This window comes from Oryzias melastigma, linkage group LG19 (genome assembly GCF_002922805.2).
Source record: "Oryzias melastigma strain HK-1 linkage group LG19, ASM292280v2, whole genome shotgun sequence".
In the NCBI taxonomy this organism is placed as follows: Eukaryota; Metazoa; Chordata; class Actinopteri; order Beloniformes; family Adrianichthyidae; genus Oryzias; species Oryzias melastigma.
The window spans coordinates 20,189,811-20,206,314 of NC_050530.1; the positions used below are offsets into that span (position 1 = coordinate 20,189,811).

At 40.5% G+C, this 16,504-nt stretch overlaps 1 protein-coding gene across 4 annotated transcripts in view; it reads left to right on the forward strand.

Annotated features, from left to right (window-relative positions):
* The window catches only part of exoc6 (exocyst complex component 6), a 28,808-nt gene extending 12,310 nt beyond the window's left edge, over positions 1 to 16,498 (forward strand). Inside the window, exons 10-25 of one of the 4 annotated variants that reach the window (XM_024298128.2) lie at positions 382 to 465; positions 777 to 823; positions 906 to 1,026; positions 3,399 to 3,470; positions 3,543 to 3,640; positions 4,175 to 4,280; positions 4,368 to 4,477; positions 5,357 to 5,468; positions 5,539 to 5,673; positions 8,353 to 8,532; positions 9,164 to 9,193; positions 13,097 to 13,238; positions 13,354 to 13,427; positions 13,674 to 13,786; positions 14,050 to 14,061; positions 15,484 to 16,498. In XM_024298128.2, the coding sequence (XP_024153896.1) occupies positions 382 to 465; positions 777 to 823; positions 906 to 1,026; positions 3,399 to 3,470; positions 3,543 to 3,640; positions 4,175 to 4,280; positions 4,368 to 4,477; positions 5,357 to 5,468; positions 5,539 to 5,673; positions 8,353 to 8,532; positions 9,164 to 9,193; positions 13,097 to 13,238; positions 13,354 to 13,427; positions 13,674 to 13,786; positions 14,050 to 14,061; positions 15,484 to 15,610 (1,563 nt within the window). In that variant the 3' untranslated portion in view covers positions 15,611 to 16,498. The remainder of the gene's footprint in view (positions 1 to 381; positions 466 to 776; positions 824 to 905; positions 1,027 to 3,398; positions 3,471 to 3,542; positions 3,641 to 4,174; positions 4,281 to 4,367; positions 4,478 to 5,356; positions 5,469 to 5,538; positions 5,674 to 8,352; positions 8,533 to 9,163; positions 9,194 to 13,096; positions 13,239 to 13,353; positions 13,428 to 13,673; positions 13,787 to 14,049; positions 14,062 to 15,483) is intronic. The other 3 variants (XM_036217068.1, XM_036217069.1, XM_024298129.2) reach the window with 3 other exon arrangements.
* The last annotated feature ends 6 nt before the right edge of the window (positions 16,499 to 16,504 follow it).

The window sequence follows — 16,504 nt, forward strand, 5'->3', positions numbered from 1 at the left end:
TGAAAGCGGCGGCCTGAAATATTAGCTAATCTCCAAAATAGCCTGAAAATCTTGGTAAACGCTAAAATAGTCCAAAAAGCTAGCAGAATGACAATTTTTAAATCTTTAAAACAGTAACTTTTTAACATAATTATGAATAATAAAAAGGCAGGAATATTTTGTCAAAATTAAACAGGTTAGAAATGAGCGCAAGATGACATCAGGTCATTAATAACAATAAAATAAAATGATCCGGAGGGGCGGATAGAATTACCTGTAGGTCCGGATCCAGCCCCCGGGCCTTGACTTTGACACGTGATTTAGAGTGTGGTGACAATAAAAACAAAGTTCTATTTGAATTTTTATTCAAGTGTAGTAAAGTCTGTGTGTTTGTGTCTGCAGGGCGACAGAGAAACCTTTGAGAACTACTACAGGAAACAGAGGAAAAAACAAGCACGGCTGGTTCTGCAGCCACAAGCTAACATGGTGAGAATGAAACCGTCCTGCAGCTGAAATTAGTGGAGCACAGCGACAACAACAGAGGCGTCACCTGTGACGCTTAAAAACAAAATCTTTAACATACTGTATGCTAACATGATCATTCCAGTAGATTGTGAAGGAGAAAAGCGGTGCTTTTCTCCTTCACAATCTACTGGAATGATCATGTTAATGGCTGAAAAATTAAAGTAAATCAAAGATTCTAAACACTGGAGCCACAGAAATGTCATCTTTTTAATGTCGGAGCTTTGATGGAGCAACAATGTTTGTGAACAGCATTTGTCGTTGTGTGTTTTCAGCACGAGACAGTGGAAGGCTACAGAAGATACTTCAACCAGATCGTAGGGTGAGACCTCCACCTGTCTGTCCCTCTGTTTGCTGCAGACTCCACTAAAGTTCTTCAGGTGTTTATAGTTTCTTTTTTCCAGGTTTTTCGTTGTGGAGGATCACGTTCTTCACGCCACACAGGGCCTGGTGACCAGAGCGTTCACGGATGAACTTTGGAACATGGCCTTGTCCAAGATCATTGCTGTGCTGCGCACACACTCTGTAGGCACACACATGCAGAAACACACTTGTGGGGGGTGGAGACTGCTGAGAGCTAACGGGGGGACGTCTTATCATTCAGAGGCTGATACACATATAACACACATTCCACCCCCCCTGACTCACTAATAACATTCCTTTAGGGAGAAGAGCTTAAACTCAGACACAACTTCAGCCAAACTGTGGTTTAGATGTTTTAACGAGAAGCATGCTGCAAAGATTGAGCAGGAGAGTTCCTGCCTGCTGCTCAGTCAGATGGAAATGACCTGGAGGATTATGCAAACAGGTTACTAAATGAGCCGCCCAGCATGGGAGGAGAGCATAAACAAAAGCCATGGTTTGTCCTGCAGTCCTTCAGCGGGGTTTGAACCTACGGCACCTCAGCACTTTGAGACAGATTTCTATTAGTACATGCTGAAGTATAGTAGCGTCTGTTACTAGCTGGAGAAATCTGTCTTTTCATGTAGAAACTTCTCATATTTTGGTTAATAACTCAAAAGAACAAAACCATCTCTCATCTCTCAAATTGGGTTCTCTGCTCAGTTTGGGTCGGCTGACTTAGCCTAGATCAGAGGTCTGCAGCCTTAACGTATTCCAGTTGATTTCTCACTGACTATAACTCAGTAGGAGCCACAAAATCTTTCCTCACCCTTTAAAAAAACAATACACTGATTTGTATTTATTCTATTGTTACTACTGTGATTAACATACATTAACGGTTGTTTATTTTGCACGAATAAAACACTAGAAGAAAGTAGCCTTTTTTTAACTTTTGACTTTTGGTTCCTTAAAAAATAAAAGACACCCTTTCACATATGATCATCTCAGTCCAGCAAAAGTATTAGTAATACATGTAATTTCAGTGATTAAATACAAACAGTTAATTTTACTGTTGTCAGTGCATCTCTGTCAGAAATGTAAATCTAAAAACCTAAATGATTCAGAGCTAATTAAGTGACCCCTGCCATATTTTTTTAACACGCTTAAAATCTATAATTTTTTTCAAAAATAAAAATTTGCTCAATAATTTGGTGTGTCCATTGGGTATTTGTAGTACAGGACGGACACAAATGTGTCAAAATGTTGTAGTTTGACTTACTTTTTAATTTTTTTTATTTTTCTTTAATACATGAGCCAGAGTGGAGGGGTAAAAGAGCCTCATGGGGCTCTGAAGCCGCATATTGCAGACTCCTGCCGTAGAGTCACATGTGGCTCTTGTAGTCTTCCATTCATCTCTGTGAATGATGAGGATTTTTTAAATTAATTAAATTGATTTTCTTTTGCACTTTTCCAGATGCTCAAAGCATTTACAATGTGTATCCATTATTCATTCACTCCTTATTCGTTCTTGGTGATGGTAAACTACTGATGTAGCCACAGCTGGCCTGACAGAGGCGGAGCTGCCTGTACGCCCCTCTGAACATCACCGGGACATTCAAACGTTCACTCACCAGTGGAGCCACACTGGAGACAGGGAGGGTCAAGTCTTTTGTCCAAGGACACCAAAATAGTTGACTGGAAGGAGCGGGATTTGAACCGCAGACGCTTCCATCATTGGCCAATCAGCTCAACCACCAGAGCCCCTCGTGCTGCACATTGTTGTTCAGTAGCTGTGCGGTAGGGAGTTAATCAAATCAGTTTGTACATTTTTATTTACTCTTTCTCCTGAATCATAAATTGATGTCCAGGTTAACAGCAGTAGTAAGTAGGAAAAAGGATGACAGCCCACCAAGGAAAACCTCAAATATAACGAGAAAAAAAAGCTTTTTTCAACCAACACTGTCTCCAACTTTTCATCGAACATTAGCTGTAGTAGAAAGATCCTATGTGGTACCAGATGTCTTTTATTCTGATAGGAAGTCGTACCAGCTACCATTAAAAAAAACAACTATTTTAGATTTTCTCTGTGTATTTCTGTTTTTATTCATGCAATAGATATATATATATATATATATGCATTTTTAAATATCTGAAAAGTAGCTTCAATATGAATGCAAACAGTATCAACATTTCCCAGAGAGTGAAAAAGACTTTGCTGATCCTCTAGGATTTGATCACAGAGAAATGGGTCTAAATGGATCTTTATGTATGAAAGGTTGCAGAGTTTTGACTGTCAGCTGATTAACAGATGTCATTGGCTGGCAGGAAGCCTCTCACTGTCCTCACAGTCATGCATTCCTGTTGGTCTGAGAAACATTAATCCTGGATTCTAGTAAACTGAAGAGGTTAATGTATGTAGTAAAAAGCTCAAAACATTGTCATTAAATTAGTATTGATTATTTATCCTGAAGAACTGTTGACTATTGGTTGTTCATCATCAGTGTGGGCGGGGCTTTCTGTCCTCTGGTTGGCTGATATAGTTTCTTCTCCTGCAGTCTTACTGTGATGATCCCGATCTGGTTTTGGAGCTGAAGAACCTCATAGTTATCTTTGCTGACACGCTGCAGGTTTGTTCAGAGTTATGTTTCCAGTCAACCAGCTGGTCACATCAGTCAACATGCCTGTTTATGTGCTAACAGGGTTACGGTTTCCCGGTCAGTCGACTCTTTGACCTGCTGTTTGAGGTCCGAGACCAGTACAACGAAACTTTGCTGAAGAAATGGGCTCTGGTGTTCAGGTAGGACTCCCCTTCCTAATACCAAAGTTATTAAATAAAGAAGAAGAAGAAACAACATTCAGCCTCTGCTTAGACGTTTCACACTTGAATGTCTCTGAATCCTGTCCACAATTTATAGAATGAAAATAAATTCTCAGAGAAAAAAACATGGACTTCAATACTTTCTGTATTGAAAAAGGTCAGAGGCATTTCTATTCTTCTAACTGCCCTTTCCACAGTCCAATCGCCATCATTCCTATTTTAAAGTAAGGGATAATGCCCTTTTAAGGTGTGCATTATCACAGATAAGTGGAGTTTGCAGAAACAACTGTTGTGATAATGAAGACCTCAAAATCTCCCAGTATCTACCCAGACCACAATACCTTGTGTCTGAATCAAAAGTGTGTTTTAAACCTGCAAGCTCCTTTATTTCTGTTAGTCTGTGTGTCAGTGTCACATCAGGAAACGTGTCATTCTGTAACCAGTGAGCGCGCTCCAGGAACATTTCTGATGTTCAGACAATGTGCTGAAAGCCAAATAATGACCTTTTTCCAGGGAGATCTTTGAGACGGACAACTACAGTCCCATTCCAGTTGAAACAGAGGAGGAGTATAAAGTGGTGGTGAGCCGCTTCCCCTTCCACGATGCTGAGATTGAAAAGGTACCCATTCCTCCACCGACATCCCTCTGCAAACATGAGGCTCTCGGCTGCTGAGTTGATGAGGTTTATGTCTTTGTGTGTGAGCAGCAAAGCTTTCCAAAGAAGCTGCCCATGTCCCAGTCTGTCCCTCAGATCTACTCGCAGGTCAAAGAGTTCATCTATGCCAGCCTCAAGTTCTCCGAGTCGCTGCACCGCAGGTACCATCGCTGTGCAAGCAATTTAATTTTCACATTTAGAGCCTGAAAAATAAATATAATTTTATTTTATTGTTTACTCCAAGGGTCCCTAAAGTTTTTCTTGTGAGGGCCACATAACTGTTTTCTTCTCTGAAAGGGGTCGGTTTGTTCTATGTGGTTCTATATCAGCGTTTCTGATGTTTCTGTGTGGGGGGCCAGGTCAAATGTGGAGGCGGGCCTGATCCGGCCCGTGGGCCGTAGTTTGGGGATCCCTGGGTTAATCCTAGATTTGTCTCATAAAAACAGAAACCTCTTAGGTCACTTCCTTTGAATTTCACCATCTTCCTGCTTTGTCTGGTAATAGTAACTCCTGAATTAGTTGCTTTTTAACATGACACTTTGAAAAATAATGATGATTTTGTAAAATGATCTAGTATCCTCTAGCATGGACCTGCAGGTCGTCTAAACCTCTAAAGCCTCAAGTTCTTTTTTATTTTGTGGTCTCAGGGCTCCTGTTAAGCAGAATTAACTCCTGTTATGATATATTATGGAGCTAAATTGGGGCCAATGTTATTTGAAACCCAATTAAAACAAATTGAAAAACCGAAAAAAATGTTTTGAAATTGAGTTTTGAAACCTAAAAAACACAACATTTAAAGCTGAAAATAATTAAGTTTATTTTAGAATAACAAAAAGTTTTTACATTTCTTTTTTTTTTTTTAGCCCAAACACCAATATTTTTTTTAAATCCCTTTATTTGGGTTTCAAATAATTTTGGCCCCAGTTTAGCTCCATAATGTAGCCCATAATATGATGTCCATGCATGTAGACACCAGGAATCAGGAGGTGACGGTCTCTGCTCCATGAATTGGTTGAGCCTAAACGTTCTTGTGTGTCCAGTTCAACAGAAATCGACGACATGTTGAGAAAGTCCACCAACCTGCTGCTGACCAGAACTCTCAGCAGCTGTCTGCAAAACCTCATCAAGAAACCCCACATAGGACTGACCGAGGTGGGAGGAGTCCTGAAACGGCGTGATGGGTGCGTCTGCGCGGCACTCACCCGACGCTTTCTGTCTGCAGCTGGTTCAGATCATCATCAACACCACCCACCTGGAGCAGGCCTGCAGGTACCTGGAGGAGTTCATCACAAACATCACCAACGTCTCTCCAGAAACCGTCCACACCACCAGACTCTACGGTTTATCCACGTTTAAGGTGAGCTCAGCCTGCACTGCGTTTGCCTCAGTGGTCATTGGTGTCGACTCTCATCTGGATTCATTCTTTGGTTTTCATAATTCAAGGCTTAATGCAAGTTTTAAATGAAAGCCTTTCTGTTCAGGGACATAAAATTGATCCGAGGTGGTCGTCTGTGAAAAAGTTGTGGGTCTTCTGTCAGAATACGACCTCTGCCAAAGCTTCTATGATAAATATGAGTGTATTCAACGTTACGACGTAGCATTTTACTGGAGTTATCCCTCAGTAATACCCCTTGGAACTTTGAATGGAGCTTCGCTTTTTTCTTTTTTTTTTTTTTAAAGACTATTTTCACATCGTTTAGATCTCGTCTTTGCTATACTTAAGAATTCATATATTTTTATTTTTGTCTGTACATGTTTCATCTGTTGTTATAGAAAAATAATAATAATAATAATAATAATCTTTAATTATATTGTACCTTTCAAGATAAAAATCAAGTGTTTCACAGTAAAACACAGAATTAAGAAAAAGCAATTTTAAAAAGAGTGTTTTTAGCTGCTTTTTAAAAGAAAAAACTGAATCTACAGATCTGTGGCTGAGAGATTAAATAAAAAAATACCCAAAAGAACAATTTTAACTCAATTATTATAATTTTTTTTCCTTTTTTATACAGTTAAGAAATGTCAACATTTACCACTCAGCGTTGAGTTATTTTTTTACAGTTTCCGGTTCATTATTGTGTACAGTGTTCCCTCATTTATTGCAGGGGTACATTTCATAAATGTCCCGCAAAAGGTGGTTTAGTGCTGCCACAAACGATTATTTTAATAGTCCACTAATCACGATTATGTTTTTCAATTAGTTGACTAATCGTATTATTCAAAAAGTGATGTAAAAAATACACTTAACCATCATTAGCTTTAAACTACCTAAATACTAAAAATGTAACATTACCTGTGATAAATCTAGTGTGAATGCTGTAAGCTGAATTAGGCATCTGAAGATGCTGAAATTGATAGATAGAAAGGCTGAAGCTAATAGCCAGCTAAAATTTTAGCTATATGTCAAATTAGCCTAAAAAACTGAAAAAAAGCCTTAGCTAGCTATAACAGCTACCATGCAGCTGAAATATTAGCTAAACTCAGAAATAGCCTAAAAAACAAATAAGTTCAAAATAACCAAAATAGCTAGCATACTTTATATCGTATTTTATATTATGTTCTGTATTTTTTATGCCAATTTCTTTGCACTGAAACGGTTGCTGCAGTTTCATTGTCCTTGTGATAATGACAATAATCTATGTACCCGAAATATTAGCTAAACTAAAAGAAAAAATCTTAATAAATCCCAAAATAGTCCATAAAGCTAGTAGAATGTCATTGTAATGTTCAACTTTACTACACTCTGACTCCACATAATATAAAGTAACGGCAGGGAAGATGTGGTTGAAGTCCCCGCAGATCAGCAGGAGGGACTGCAGGTTACAGGTCTGCATCCCTGCCCTGTGGAGCAGCTCAGTCGCACAGTGTGCAGCTCGATGTCTTCTTAGCAGAGCTGTTCTTTAGTGCGGATGTGCACCGGTTTGCACCACCTGTCGCTGACGTTCGCTGTGAGCCCTCCGCCTTTCTTCTTTCCACTCTCCGCCTCACTCCCGTCCAGCTCCACAGCCCCACCTCCTCCCCCGGATTTCCCCGGAATGTACAGTCTCTCCTCGTAGAGAAAGGCGACGCTGCGCAGAGCCATGAGCCAACTGCGGGCGCAAGATGGGAGCCATTGCCAAATCCGTTGGGGTCATAGAAGCAGGGTTGGAAAAGTCCTGACAAAAAAGTAAAAAAGACAAAAGTATAAAGATGTAAAGGTATAAAAGTATAAAAGTGACAAAAGCAATCCAGACAGAGTCGGGCCAAGCTCCAGCCACAAAAAAAAAAAAAAAATCAATACCAGAAGAAGCCACAACAGGCAGCTGCTTGAACCAATGGGAGAAAAAAACAAACAAACTTGAGTTTAAACTCAACGTTCAAACCTTCATAGAAAAATCAGTCCAGTATGATGGAATGAACACAGACTTCTGATCGCTGAGGGGTGAGCTGCAGACACAGCTGCACTCACTGAACCATTTGGGGGTTTAGGCATTTGGCTAATATTTCTACTAAATACTTGCTGTTTTAGCTAATTTATCATTTTTTGACTAATTTGTCATTTAGCTAATATTTTAGATAGCTATCAGCTTCAGCCATTTCAGCTGTTAGCTTCAGCGTTTTTAGTTATCAATTTCAGCATCTTCAGCTATCAGCACTAGCATTATCACATATAATGCTAGATATCTAGTTTTTAAAATGTTTTAGTATTTTTTTCTATGAAAATTACAGAAATGAATTATTTTAAATGTGGCTATGTGTGTCTTTCTAGAAAACCATAAATCTTTACATTTAGGTTGTGATTGTTACACTTTTTCTGTTAGCCTACAAACCGACCCCGGCCCCCATCACAGAAGAAAACGGTTATGTGGCCCTCATTAGAAACAGTTCTGTGACCCCTGCTCTACCACAAGGCTGCTGAGCTGGGGTTGTGCTAAAAAGATTGATATCCAGCTTTTCCACAAAAACTGTTTTATTAGAGAAAACTGCAATAGTAAAAAGTCCTAAAATGTGCCGTGGACTGCTAAGAGTTAACTCTGCTTGGGTAAATGTGTTCCAGGATGCTCGGCATGCTGCAGAAGGAGAAATCTACACTAAACTGAACCAGAAGATCGATGAGTTCATTCAGCTTGCAGACTACGAGTGGTGCATGGCCGAGTCGGACGGCCGCGCCTCAGGATACCTCATGGACCTGATTAACTTCCTGCGCTCCACCTTCCAGGTCTTCACACACCTTCCGGTGAGTCTCGCCTCGCCGTTACACCGGACCCATCAAAGCGTGTTGCTTCTCAGAGATGTCTGCCTGTGTTGTTGTGTTGTTGGTGTTTAGAGGCATTTTGTTTTTAACATCAAGATGTAGGAATCATCTCTTTCATTTCTCTCAGTCACACGAGCTCTGCAGGTTTTTTCTCACGTTCACCTCCTCTGTAAGAATGGATGAACTGCAGCAGTTTTCCGATAAGTCACCTGTTGGTAATGTCTTTAGGTTCAGAGGTAGTTTTGTGGAAGCTGATTTTTTTGTAAGTATATAAATGAAGACAGGCTCCTGGTTAGCGTTTCTCCGGTCCTGTCCCCGTCTGGTCTCGTTGGTCCTTCTTCCCTGCTCTTCTCTCCAGCATCCATCATCCCATCCTAACTTCATGCCTTCTTTTTCTTTGTTTAATCTCCTGCGTCTCCATCCACACCTTCTGTAGTGAGCAGCACTGTTACCTAATTTGTTTTTACTCCTGGATTATTTTGCCTTCATCCAAGATTTCTCCAGCTGAAATGACTTCCTCCTGTCCATTTATTCTTCCCGCTATTTTTTCCTGTCCTTTCCCTCCTTCCCTTCCTCCTCTCCATTTATGGTTGGTTTGGGCTTCTCTGCTCAGAATAACAACAATGACCATGCATCAATGTCGGTGAGTATGCTTGCCTGGATCTTCTAACGCTTCGCTGCCGGCAGAGGGGAAGTAAAATGCATGCTTAGCTCCACGCTCTGAGCTGGCGTCTCTGCTGGCGCTTGTTCCGACTTTCTCATGACTTTCATCAGCAGGGACAAAGGCGGCAAACAGGCTTTTCTAGTCAAATTTATCAACTTGAATCCAAATGAACAATGAAAATATGAATGCTACATTTTTTAAAGACCCGCTCTGAAGAAAATACTGTTTTAACATGTTAATAGGGCATTTGGAAAGAAAATTAAAGCCTTGTTTTCACTGAGCGGTACGGTTCGGTCCGCTTCCAGCTGCTTTTCTCCTTCAGAATCTGCTGGAATTATCGTGTTAATGGTATATTGAAGATTTTGTGTTGTAGCGTCACCGGGGTCACCTCAGGTGTTAAAGGGTTAAACCAGGGGTTTTAAACATACGACCCACGGGCCGTATCTGGCCCGCAAGATGGTTCAAGAAGAGAAAACAATATAGGAATGTTGGAAAAAAACAGCAAGTTCCTGTTGCTAGTTATGGTTCTTTAAAGCCGGGGTCCACAAACTTTTTCTTATGAGGGCCACATAACTGTTTTCTTCTCTGATGGCGGCGGGGGTCGGGTTGTAAGATAACAGAAAAGTGTAACAATCACAGCCTAAACGTGAACATTTATTCTTTTCCAGAAAGTCACACATAACCAAATTTAAAATAATTAATTTCTGAAATCTTTATAGAAAAAATACCAAAACATTTTAAAAACTAGATATATAGCATTACCTGCCTGTGATAATGCTAGTGTGAATGCTGTAAGCTGAATGTGGCTGCTGAAGATGCTAGTATTAATGGCTGAAAATGCGGAAATTGACGGTTAAAAGCACTGAAGTTGATGGCTAGCTAAAATATTGGCGAACTGAAAATTAGCCAAAAAACAAAAACGGAAAAAAATTCTAAATTAGCCAAAATAGCTTGCATTTAGCTGAAATATAACCTAAATGCTAAATTAACCTAAAAGAATTGTAAATTGTCTAATTTAGCTAAAACAGCTAGCATAAGGCTAAAATATTAGCTAAACTCCAAATTGGCCTAAAAAACAAAAGGAGGTGGGCCTGATCCGGCCCACGGGCCGTAGTTTGGGGTTCCCTGATTTAAAGACATGACCCCAATGTGCGATTCCGCCACTAGGGGAAGCAAAGGAAGCACAAGATCGGCATAACAAGAGGTGAAGAAATAAACACGATAAACAATGTAATAAGTGATTAGGCCACTAGGTTGGTTGAGGCATGTTTTCCAACTGAGAGGAAACAAAGCTGTAGATGTTTTCACTTTTATGTTACCGGTCCGACCCACTTGAGATCAGACGGGTTAATGTGGCCCCTAAACCAAAATGAGTTTGACACCCCTGCATTAAACAGTTCCGACCCGTACCCCTTGAGGAATCCCATCCATTGTAGGTCCATAGAAAAATAGAACGGGATGGTTGAGGCGGAGCAGCTGTAGCCGCTCGTTGATTGGCAGAAAGTGATGATGAGCACCAGTTTAGAGCTCAGTGGAAACGAGGCTTTAGATTAAAATTTATTCAAATCACTGCAGGAGCAAATGCAAAAAGCAGCTTGAAAAAGATAGTGTTTGTCTTGAATAAAAAGTGGGTCATAGGCTCTCTGCCCCATTCTGATGCATCCACTTTTAGACAAATAGATCCATGAACGTCTTTGTTTTCCTGGTCTGATCTGGAATCTGGATCAGAACTGGATAGATCTGATATTACTCACCATTTCTGTTGGACCGTTAATGTTAGGCTGGCATTGTGAGAAGCTTTAAGCTAGTGGGAGAGAGTGTGAACAGATGGATGATGGGAAGTGGAGAGAGGGTTACTCCATGCCAATTCTTCCCACAAGGTGAATTTCTAATGAACTCCTGCCGCTCTGCAGAAACTGTCCAAGAAAACGACACAGATTTTTAGATTTTATCTAAAAACAGCGTCATAAATAAAAGATCACCGTGAACAGTTTGAAAATAGATCAAAAGATGATCGGAGTGGGACTTTAAAGTTTGTCTTTGAGGACAGAGTCCATCCCATTGGTCAAAAGCATTTTTAGAAGATCATTCGATTTAGTTTTTATACCAGATAAATGGGTTTGCTTCAGATTTCTAAGAGAAAGACAGGTGAAGAAATGAGGTCAAAAGGGCAGAGAAAGTACTCACTTTGATAGTACTGTATTAGCTTTGACATAAGAATCTTTGTTCATCTTTGCTCATGTCACCATCTTGTTTGTTTGCACAGTTGCATGCTTCTGTAGTTTGTGTTCTTCCAGTGAATGTTTGGGTTTGAGTGTGCATGGCATCAGCCAACAGGGTTCTGGACAGCTGTAGACTGTAAGCTTCTTCATAGAAACACCATGAAGCCAAAACTATTGTATTCTCTGTCCTTTGGATTGAATTGAGGTGTTTCAGTCACTCATGAGAACAAACGATGGAGTCTTCGTTGAACCAGCACAGGATCATAGCCTCAGTGTTGACCAAGGAAACTTGGTGTAACAGGAGAATGACACATGAAGCTCATTAAAAACCAGAAGATGTCCAGCGGTCCCATCAGTCCAGAACCATGAATGCTTGTAAAGACTGCAGCATGTTATACAGCTGTGATGTGGAAACGCTCAGAACACCTCCATTCAATACTTGGACGAGTGAGTCGATACTTTTGGTCATATCATGTAACGCCTTTCAAAGAGCACAGTGCCTGTTGGGTTTCCTGTTCATGAGTGTCTACTTGAGTCAGCTTGTCACATTTTAACCGTTGTGTAGAGAAAAACTCTGGTACCATACATTCTTGTCAATTTGTATTTTTTCTTTTTCAACTTGACTGCAATCAGATGAGTTTTTTCTTTCCCCTGGATTTAAATATGTAGAAGCTGCTAAAACATTTATTTAGAATGATTACAGTTCTTCAAATTTCCAAATATTTTTGTGGGTTAGAACCAGGGGTGAAAGTAAGCCGGAAAAATTCAGTGTCAAATTAATAGTATAGTACCGGCATAAGAAAAATCTACTTTCACCGCTGGTTAGGACTGATTTTCTTCTTTGTGGGTCAGGATTGGTTTCAAGTGAAGCTTTAGGGGAGCTTATTAAATGATAGAACATATTCAAATGTCTGAAGGGAAACGTCAGAGCTACAAACAGTGACATTCATCTCCTCTGATTGCTTCACTGTTGAAGAGAATTGAACTTTTAAGGTTCTTATCAAAAGATGACATTTACATGCATTTCACTGTGTAACTGGAAATCATACTGTATTTGTATTTTTAGCTTTTTGTCCAACTGATTTGATCTTTAAAAAGAACAGAATTGTACCACAGAAAAACTGATCTGTTTCCCTTTTGCCTCGTCGAGTTTGCATGTCACAACCAGACATGCAGAGCTGTCCTGTTCTTCAGCATGTCTTTCAAATCCTGCAAACATCAGCATCAAATGCCAGAATCCAACATGTCTATCAGTGCAGCTAACGCCCATCTTAATGAGAAGGTCCCTGAATACCAGCTTCTACAGCGTTGTTCACGATGTCTTCAGAGGAGACGGTTATCTGATTATTCTCTATAAGCCAGTCTTGTAAGACCAGCTGTTGCTACAGTTTAGTCCCATTTTCATGTAAATGTAACGCAAACAGGCAAATTATCTAAATTCTAAAAACTGCAGTGAGCTGACCACATTATTGAATACTGTTAGGCTGCTGTCTTCTGGATTCCTGTGTATGTGAATGGATCTGCTCTTTATGCAAAAATGTAGAAAACAAGTTTAATGTTTGATTTATGTTTAAACTCTCTTGACAAACCTCTCTTTCTCCCTCTTTTGTTTCCTGCATCTTTGCTCCCTCCTCATCTGCACCCTTCTCTCCATCTGCAGGGGAAGGTTGCGCAGACGGCTTGCATGTCTGCCTGCAAGCATCTGTCCACATCGCTGATGCAGATGCTGCTGGACTCTGAGCTGAAGCAGATCAGCATGGGAGCCATTCAGCAGTTCAACCTGGATGTTATTCAGTGTGAATGTGAGTTTGAGCTCCTGTGATCATGTGAGAACGTGCAGCTGACAGTGAGAGATTCACAGTCGGCTCCAAGCGTTCTAAAGTAGTGCTCTCTGGGGTTGATGGCCTTTCTTTTCAGTGTTTGCCAGCTCAGAGCCGGTTCCTGGCTTCCAGGGAGACACGCTGCAGCTGGCCTTTATCGACCTGCGACAGGTAAAGCCACACACTCGGAGAGCTTTATCCATGAAGTCTGTACTCCTGTAAGGACCTTCATAACCTGAGACTCTGTTTCAAAATTCACGAGAGGTTCTTTTTCTCACCCACATAAATGCAGACTTTCTGGAGGATTGTTACATAATAATTCATCAGGCTCTTTCTCTTGCTGCTTTTATCAAGGACACACTCAGTAAAGTCAGTCCAAAGGTTTTAGTTCTCTTCTTTGTCTGTTTTTGTCCACAGCTCCTGGATCTGTTCATGGTTTGGGATTGGTCGACTTACCTGGCGGACTACGGCCAGCCGAACTCCAAATACCTGAGAGTGAACCCCGCCACAGCGCTGGCTCTGCTGGAGAAGTAAGTGTCTGACGTGCACTCAGACTGTAGCGGCCGGCTCCATCCTCCAGGTTTTCCCTGTAATGTCAATCTGTAACTTTTTAATCCTGCCTGTGTCTTTGTTGAAAGACAGAAATAACTTTAGATCAGACAGGAGAAGCTCTTCTATTAAAATGAAAATGTAAAACGCCTAAATGTCACAGTTTGTTTCCACTCTGCCATTTTATTCCGTTTCTCTTCTTCTGCTCTTTGTTTGTAATGCTGCTGCTCACTGCTGCCCCCAGAGTCTACAGAGGGTAGGTGCAGCTCGCTCTCTGCATTCATCGTGCATGCTCCACGTGCAGATTCATTCTCTGTACTCTATGAAAAAGCAGACTGTCCGTCTTTGTGGAACGTTATGGAAAGAAATATGGCGTGATTTTTTTTTTGTCATTTTTTATGTGCTTTAGTCCTTTTATTTTACATCAGAGGTCCCTAAACTTTTTCTTGTGAGGGCCACATAACTGTTTTCTTCTCTGATGGGGGGGCCGGGGTCGGTTTGTAGGCTGACAGAAAAGGTGTAACAATCACAGCCTAAATATAAACATTTACGTTTTTTTCAGAAAGCTACAAATAACCACATTTAAAATAATTAATTTCTGTGATCTTTATAGAAAAAAATAATACCAAAACATTTTAAAAGCTAGATATATAGCATTACCTGCAATAAAGCTAGTGTGAATGCTGTAAGCTGAATGTGGCGATGAACATGTTAGTGCTGATCACTAAAAACGCTGAAGCTGATGGCCAGCTAAAATATTAGCGAAATCCCAATTAGTCAAAAGAACTGAAAAAAAAAATGAAATTAGCCAAAAAAGTGAGCATGTATCTGAAATAATAGCTAATCTCTAAAACAGTCTAAATAATTCATAAAAAGTCAAAACTATTCAAAACAACTAGCATGTAGCTGAAATATTAGCCAAATGCCAAATTAGCCTAAAAAAACTGAAAAAAATCCCAAATTAGCCAAGACAGCTAGCATAAAGCTAAAATATTAGCTAAATGCCACATTAGCCTTAAAAACTGGTGTAATGTCTAATCTAGCCAAAACAGCTAGCATGTAGCTGAAACATTAGCTAAACTCCAAAATAACCTATAAATCCTTAGTAATTGCCAAAACAGTGGAAAAGGCTATCATAGAAAAGAGTTGAACATGTTAATTGCTGAAAGAGCTAAAGACATCCAAAAAAACAATCAGAAGAAAAATGATGATAATAAAGAAATAAAGAAAAAGTGAATCTCTATCAAACCAATAAATATTCTCTCCTCTCCATGATAGTTCAGACTGCAGAAGGATGGAAAAAAAAGTCCCGTTCTGTGATAGTGAGGGGGGGCCTGGGCATATGTGGAGGAGGCGGGCCGGATCCAGGCTGTAGTTTGGGGGTCCCTGCTTTACATGGTTGTTTAGCTCCACAATGGTACAGACCACAATTATCTCCTAATTTTGGATCTTTGAAATCCCTGAAATGTTTAAGTGGAAGAACTGGTGCTGGTGAGAAGGTGCAGAACTTTTAGTGATCAGTTTGGTTTATTCAGTTCTCACTATGAAATTAGGAAAGTGTTTTAAATTCATTCTAGAGTTCAGTATGGTTGTGTGAAGTCACAGTGAGACGCCTTCTGCGGTGAAGACTGAAGAGGCGGTGCCGCTCATCTCCTGACGTCTGCTTCTCTCTGTCCAGGATGAAAGACACCAGCAAAAAGAACAACATCTTCTCACAGTTCAGGAAGAACGACCGCGACAAGCAGAAGCTGGTGGAGACTGTGGTCAAACAGCTGAGAAGCCTGGTCAACGGCATGTCCTCCTAAACCCAAACGTGGAGCCGCTCTGCACTGACGGGACAACCGGAAGACACACTAACAGCAGCTCTGTAGACACACACCAGTTCATCTTCACACCTGAATCCCTGATGGAGACGTTTCCAGCAGGTAGACAGGGCCGTCCATGTGTGGCAGTGAGAGTGCACGGAGGGAGCGGCGGCGTCTGCAGCACAAACAGTGAGGAGGTGTTGGGACGTGAGCTCAGGTCCAGATTGACCCATGAGGACCCACTGTCTCTGCTGCACAGTCACCCGGACACAGTGGACACGTCTCTGCTTTTATTTTGAAAAGAAACGCAGCTAGGTTACATGATCTAAAAAAACATTTACTTATATTGTAATTAGCTGTTAGGTTTGATAATGACTTTTTAGTGTTATTGGAAGTCATCTAAAAATGAGAAAAACATAAAAATCAGTCTGGGAGTTGGACTGTGACAGGTTCACAGAAACATTTCAGATGTGTTCAACATTTCAAACAAAAAACATCATTTGGAGTAGGAGATATGGGAAAAAATTATATCACGATATAAATTATTTTATGAATGAAGATATTTGTCACAATATAAAACAATGAAGTTTATATTCAGTTATTTTAAAAAAACTCTCCATAGTTTTATTTTGAAAAGAGGAAGCTTCACTGACACTTTATTTTGAAGATTTGTTTACTTTCGGTGACAGTAGCACCGCTCATTTTGCAGGAATCCTGGATTCATCCTGGATCAGGAACAATCCGGATGTAAACGTTTAGAAGGAAGCTGCTGCATCAAACTACTGCAGGAGTTCAGGTCCTGAACGGATCCGAATGAGGAACAGTAGAAGGAGCCTAAGGCCCGGTTCACACTGGACACAGAGCAGAGGCCCTTCCATTCGGTGAACTTCTTAA